This window comes from Branchiostoma lanceolatum, chromosome 15 (assembly GCF_035083965.1).
Source record: "Branchiostoma lanceolatum isolate klBraLanc5 chromosome 15, klBraLanc5.hap2, whole genome shotgun sequence".
Classification (NCBI taxonomy): Eukaryota; Metazoa; Chordata; class Leptocardii; order Amphioxiformes; family Branchiostomatidae; genus Branchiostoma; species Branchiostoma lanceolatum.
The window spans coordinates 13,237,840-13,244,859 of record NC_089736.1 but is presented as its reverse complement, the minus strand read 5'-3'; the positions used below and the strand labels follow the sequence as shown (position 1 = coordinate 13,244,859).

Below are 7,020 nucleotides of genomic sequence, written 5' to 3'. Positions count from 1 at the left end.
TCTTCGCAACCTATAGATCTGCTTGGAGATTAAAGTTTGCGGGGAAGAAGTTGTTTTGGACTTCGACCCACCGTTGTGCAGCCTGGTTATTGAACGACAAAAATGAATTTTTCGGCAGGAACCTTACCTAAACAAAAACAAGTAAATGCGCATCTCATACGTACGGTCTTCAATACAATTATATATGTTAGGACTTCAATGACTGTATATCACTGTTATATTGTATCTGACCCTTACCTCTTCCCTCGTGACCTCATGGCCTGCGTGTCGTTTTGAGGTTCTCATGAATAAACAAAGGTTCAAACAAACAAAATCAAACAGACAAGTGTGAGTGGGCCCTATAAGATAAACTGAATATTTCTAAGGGGGCCACAGGACATATGATTTTTTGATAGCATTTTAAAATGAGATGTTCTTTTCTTAGACCATGATCGACTGTGGGACGTTTGGAAGTATTGGCACGGGAAGACCTACTCAACCGAAGATGAGGAAACAACGAGAAGAACTATTTGGGAAAAGAACATGGACGCCATCTTTGCCCACAATGCAGCGGGGGAAAGTTATACTTTGGCCATGAACAAATATGGTGATCAGGTACATTGACCAATCCGTGTTTGTATGGAGAAAACGACGCAATGTTTTTGAAAATTCCTAGAAAATAACCGCTTTTAGGGGCAAAATAAAGGGGGGGGAAGAAATGAAAAAAGAAACATGAAACGTGTTTTGTCAGCATGTACGAGAATCACAATGAAGATATCTACGGTCTGTGTGTGTGTGTGTGTGTTTACCACTGACGCTAAGTAAGACTTGCCGATATATAGATCCTGCCTTTGCCCTATTTCTCTATACTTTACACACATACGATTGTACTTTGCAAACTTCTTAAGATGTATCGTTTTATATGCATACAGAAAGTAGTTAAAGTCAGCAATACAGAATTCTTTAGTTTTGCTTATCATATGCTATCATATCATTCAAATGTAGTGTCCCTGTCCCAAACGTTTTTTAATAATAATAGTCTTTATTGCATAATAGTATTCCTGCCCAAATGGCCTAAATGCACAAATGACCACATGTGATCCATACGAAGCATAATGCAAAATATGAATTAATAAGATGCTACATTCTAACATTGAAAAAACTAACAACAGACAAACTGTGGACTATTGCTAAACTAATGTTGATCACCTAGTAGCTTCTTCTCTCTTTTTGAAACATTTGGAAACATGACTACATACTTTGTCTATCATATGTTCGTTCTTACATGACATCAGATATATAAAAGTATCCTGCTTTGACATTTTTGCACATTTCTTGTCTAATTCTATTGTCTTAAACAGTAATTGGCGCTCATCTTCATAATGTCATTTCGTCTTTACTAGATTCAACTTCCCAGAACAAAAAATATCATCACAAACGAAGAAAAGTGGGAGAGAGAAAACATGGACCGAAGGCGTCATTCCGTTGCCATGGGAGCGTGTGGGGGGTCCACGCCCTCTTCCTCCCTGGACTGGCGCAAGAAGGGGGTGAGCACAGGGGTGAGGACGGAGGGGCAGACTGGAAAGGTCATCCCTTATGTACTCACAGGTAGGTGCACCTGTCAATGTAAAGCTGATAGAGGCGATATACCTTTTTTACAGGTTTGCGTAGCAAAACCTTTGTTGGATCCGTTGGAATTTGTGGTGGCCGCCATCTTGATTTTGTGACGTCGCAGGGTAGCCATACCATTGCATTAGGAGGGGTGTTTTTGGGGGTCGCTAACGTTCTCTCTATTTTTGACAAATCGGCACACAACTATCACACATTCAACTCAAATAAAAAGAAAAATTCAATACCAATTCATGTTTATAAAGAGACCCCGAAATCGCAAAACTAACATAGCAAACCTGGAGTATATGTAGCACAAATACGTATACTTCACTCTAGTTTTAGAATTTCTGTAGGAAAGGAAAGTAATCTCGATCCAGTTTTAGTTCACTGAAGAGCTAATCTTCCACTGGTCGTGACAGAGAATACAGTCAATATGTATAGTATTTACAGGTTCATTGTACCGGGAAAATTCCCCTAGCTCTTTTCGAATAGCACGATTAACCAGTGGACCACGGTTTAATGTCTCGTCCTAAGGGGTATACATAAGTCGTGTCCACGTTAGCCTGAACTCAATCAAGCTCCTGTAACGGCTTTCCGCCCTGTAACCGATATGGTTTCTCCCACCCACCCACCCACCATCTGGATCTAATTTCCCATCCCTTCCTCCCTGTCTGCCTGTGGTGCCAGGTGTGACAGCTAACAGACATGCTAACTAGCTGGTTTCTATGGCAATGGGGACCTGGCTGAAATCCTGGCCTATGATTGGTGTTACTATTTTGATAACAGTTCTCCTGGCTTAGAGTTAGCCGAGCACAAACTCCACGGGGAGGGGACAGGAATCCCCGGACAGCTGGAGTTTGCGTTATACAGACTAGTGTCCACGTATACTCTGAGGTTTTTAGCTGTGGTTTTCCAGAGCCACAGGCAAGAGGTTATCCAAGGCGTGTCAGGCTTGTATCAGCGTCCTGTAATTTACTGCAATACTAATATTTACCCTATATTTACACATCTCTAGCGGGTAAATTTGTTGTATTTGTGGGTAAATGTTATATATGAAATTTACCGGGAATTTACATACCCATGGTACTAGTGGTTAACTTTTGTAAAATTTTGGTCATTTAATTTTCACTAATGTAGAGGCCCTGGAGTGTTACCACGTCATTAAGACAGCCCAGTCGGTCGAGTTGAGTGTACAAGAAGCGATGGACTGCTGCAGCGACTCCACACTGTCCACCGGGTTCGACTGTATCATCAATCGGACCGAAGGGCTCTGCAGCGCCGCCGACTACCCGAGCCATGCCGGGACCTGCGTCGCCTACTTCTGTCACGCTGAAGCAAATGTGAGAAAATCACTGCACGAAATGGCCTCGGATCCCGGCGGATACGTACAGGGATTCCTCCGGAAATATTCCAGTCGGATATATTTAGTCGGATCTGTTTGTTACGTTGGATCCGCCTGTATCCGTCAGTATCCGTTAGTATCCGCCAAAAATACAGAAAAATCCCTGTACGCACCGCCGGGATCGGCCATTTCGTGCAGTGGAAGTTTGACCAAGGGGCTTCTACATGTTGGTTTACGCGTAGTGCTGCGTACCTTAACTCAGGACCTAAACTAGACTTGTAAAACGTTTAGGTTCAAGTCCAAAAGAACTTAAACGTCTAGGAACCAAGTCCGGACTTGGAGAAACGAATCTCTCCATTATATTCTACTTTTTGTTTTAAGCCATCTAAAGCCTTCCATAGATTGTGAAATTTGTACAGGAAAAGGACGAAAATATTGCTGTTTTTGTGTTTATGTATGAGCTTTTGTGTTTACTACTGATTGTATATAACTGTGCATGTATATCTTTCAAACTGTATGTTGACTTTATGTCAACATGAATTTTTACATATGCCATGGGTTCAGGTCCGGACGTATAAGCCCGGATCTAAACCTGAACCCCTGGATTTGCATCTGGACCTGAACCTAAACGTGAGTTTAGGTATGTAGCACTATTCACGCGTATTGCTAGGGGCGCGTTTCCAAACCAGGGCCCGGCGGGAACGAAAATTGAAAGTGTATATCAAGAAATATACACAAATTGTGCTCATGACTTATTCTTTTTATGTTTTGTGTTCTTGTGTCTTTTATACACACTTTTTGTTCCCACAAACTGGCCGTCCGGGCCCCAATTTGAAAATATGAACCTATATGATCCTATAGTCTAGCATAAAGCAGTGTCACTGTACTGTAGCATTGTATTTCAAACATATGTGAGAATGTATTGTTCGATTTTTCTAACACAAGAAACCATCCTGTAGCAGTAAACAAATGTTAAGAATTTCTTTCCTGACATCTGCTTGGAGATTATTGTAAGATGCTTTAGAGTTTTGTCATCGAATATCAATATAAAATCTGACATATAAGACAACACAATTTTCTGCCATATCAGATTACAAAAGTCAATTGTTGCAATATGATTTTACATCCATATTCAAATCCTCTGTTCGTCTCAGTGTAAAGCCACTGGTCACGTGATCAAGAATAACGAGACTGATTTGATGTGCGCGGTTGCTATGACGCCCACGGTTGTCGGCATAGACGCCAGTCAGACGTCCATGACGTTCTACAGGTAAGACCACAGACTATGTCCTTCATGCCAAGATAGTGTTGAAGACGAATTTCACTTTCTAATGATATGCCCTACCTATAATGATGAAAGACAAAAGTTGATGCAATTGATTTCACGTAGGCCGAATACTTTTAATGAACTTTTATCTTGTCCGGATTCCTTACCTATTCACAAATGCCAATACATCCATAACGCTATGCAAAAAAATGAAAACTGTAACTATTCCTAAATAGGATTTGACAAATGTAAATGTCGCAAAGTAGCCTAGAAATATGCAATGTGATATTAAGAATAGTTCCCGTTAGTTCGCACTGTAGGTTTTATTTGATATGATAAAGTAGTAATTAAAATTGTGGTAAAAAGACCTAGATTGTAAATTATGTTATCTGTACATTGCCATACATTGCCATACTTTGTCACCGATGCAATTGTTGCGCAATAAAATCATTAATCCATACAAGGTCCGGAATCTACCACGATTCCCACTGCTCGACCTCTGACCTCAACCACGCCCTTCTCGTGGTGGGTTATGGGATTTCTGGAGGAGTAGAATACTGGATCTGTCAAAACAGCTGGGGTAGGTTATTAATTTTTTTTCTCTGTCACTTTTTCCTTATTCTTTCTCAATCGTTGATTTTTCTGAAGTTAGGGGAAGCGAAATGTTGTTCCAGTCCAATACATGTAACCAGTGAACTTGAAGTGGTCTATGCTCACTGAGTCACGGACAAATTAAGAATAAATGTAACAATAAAAAGTGAGAATTGTGACCTATTACACCAGTATACCAAGTGTATGAGTGAGCATCATGACGTCAAACCTCTGCACGTAAAAGAACCCAACACACTTGTGATTATAACACGATATCAAAAACGTATGCTCGCCCCTATTGTATTGCGTTAATAATTAGGATGTTAAGTTTTATTCTATACTTCTACTTTGTATTATGTTTACGAATAATTGCCATACTTTGTACAATGTACAATTGTCGTGCAATAAAATTCTTCTTCTTTATATTATCGAGAAGAGTCGGACTGCTTGTCCAAATCATGCTAGCCGTAGCGAAGACGCATTGCACTACTGGCTAAAAAAAGCGTCATGCTTTGTCCTCAGTCTGAGGTTTGACCGCTTTAAAGCCCCCTCTCACTGGACCCACGGCACGCTGGCGGCATCGCTGCGGCCGATCGAATTGACAAAGCACTCAACGAATGTCATCGACAAAAACAATCTTTTTAAGCTTTGTTTGTTTTGTTGCCTTTTAGGTCATACTTGTACGTTTTGAATGATTTTCCCATTATAAAGTCAAGGGTAACACAAATCCACTTTAGGACGCAGCTACGCCGCCAGCGTGCCGCGGGTCCAGTGAGAGGGGGGCTTTACCGTGCTTTACCTTACACCACGACTAGCAGTACTAGACTTTCCAAGATTACGCAACCGCGGAGGTATGCGTTCTTCGAACTCTAGTTTGCAATAATGTGTGCTTTCTTCTTACCCACGGTTTTCTGCAGGTACAGACTGGGGCCTGGCGGGCTACATACTCATTGAGAGGGGAAAGAACACGTGTGGCATAGCTTCTCAGGCGTTCTACCCGATTTAATTCTAAAGAAATGTCTACCACGTCCCCATAGCAAAAACTGCAAATACTATTCTATGAAAGGCTTGAATTACCGACTTCTCGCACCACAAGGTTCAGTAATAGCACAGTACAGTTACTACTGAGGATTATTAACGAAACAAAATGACAATACCAGCAAATTTTTTGTTACAAATAATGTACTTAATGTTGAACATGTATGTCTCGGATTTTAAATGTAGTAGTAGTATTGGTTAATTGCACAAAGAAGCATATGGCCACCTGACGGTTGAATTTACATACTGTTAGCGGAATACTTAGAATGAATAAACATAAACTGATTTTAAAAAGTAATGCCGTTGAGTTCGTAAAAAGTGCAATCGTTTCGTAAGATATGCACGTATGACGGCGATTTAACATGTAGTGCTGCCTGGGGGCTGAGCATTCTTGATCAATGATATTGTTGTGTCATTCCAATTTGTCAATTATAAAAGAAATAAACATAAGAATCTGAAAATAAGCATCGTTTGATTTTCGTTTTTTGAATAACGATTGAAATATGTAAGTGCATTTGCGGTACATGTTTATGTGTCTTGGTAAAAATGTATCCGTATCTCCTGTAAACGATGGAGGCATTTTCAACTATGATATAATCTAGACATAAATTTAACCTATGTTATTTTGGAATGCCTTAGATTTCACGTTCACTCTACTCCTAAACTTTAGCACCCTTCTGTCGTCACTTTTGAACAGGTCCGCTAGTCGGCGCTGTTATGAAGTTCAGTTAGTGTACCGCAGCCAGCTGCAGTGTTAGCAAAGCCATGCGTTATCTTCACAGGACTTACTGATTGAAAAATTGAGATACTGTTTTTGCCGTGTCTGTGTGTGTCTCTGTCCGCCTGTGTGTTTGAGAGTCCGGACTATTGTAGTCTGTCTCTGTGCTTTCGGACTATTGTAGTCAGCATAAGGCCACAGTAAGTAAATTGTGTGGATGACATCAGCGCGCGCATTGATTTTCGTCTGCTTTTGAAAAAAAAAACAGTAATTATTTTATACCAAAAACGGGGCTATGTGTTTCAAACGTCTGTCAGTTCCATTGCTAAAACGTTCTAGATGCCGTAAAAAGACATTTGCACATGTAGGAATGGTGAATTATATTGTGTATACAAGCTGTAATAAGATTGCTCCTCGTCGCCAACTTACAGGAAGACACAGTCCAGCCCTCATAACAAACTTGTAATTGAAATT

The 7,020-nt window shown here is 40.5% G+C and overlaps 1 protein-coding gene across 1 annotated transcript; it reads left to right on the top strand.

The window, feature by feature from the left end:
- Nucleotides 1-428: 428 nt before the first annotated feature.
- On the top strand, nt 429-6,292 carry LOC136421215 (procathepsin L-like). The gene is made up of 6 exons (XM_066408401.1): nt 429-594; nt 1,383-1,587; nt 2,728-2,930; nt 4,087-4,202; nt 4,664-4,779; nt 5,708-6,292. Exons 1-6 carry the CDS (start codon nt 523-525, stop codon nt 5,794-5,796), a joined length of 801 nt encoding a protein of 266 aa, XP_066264498.1. The 5' UTR covers nt 429-522; the 3' UTR covers nt 5,797-6,292.
- The last annotated feature ends 728 nt before the right edge of the window (nt 6,293-7,020 follow it).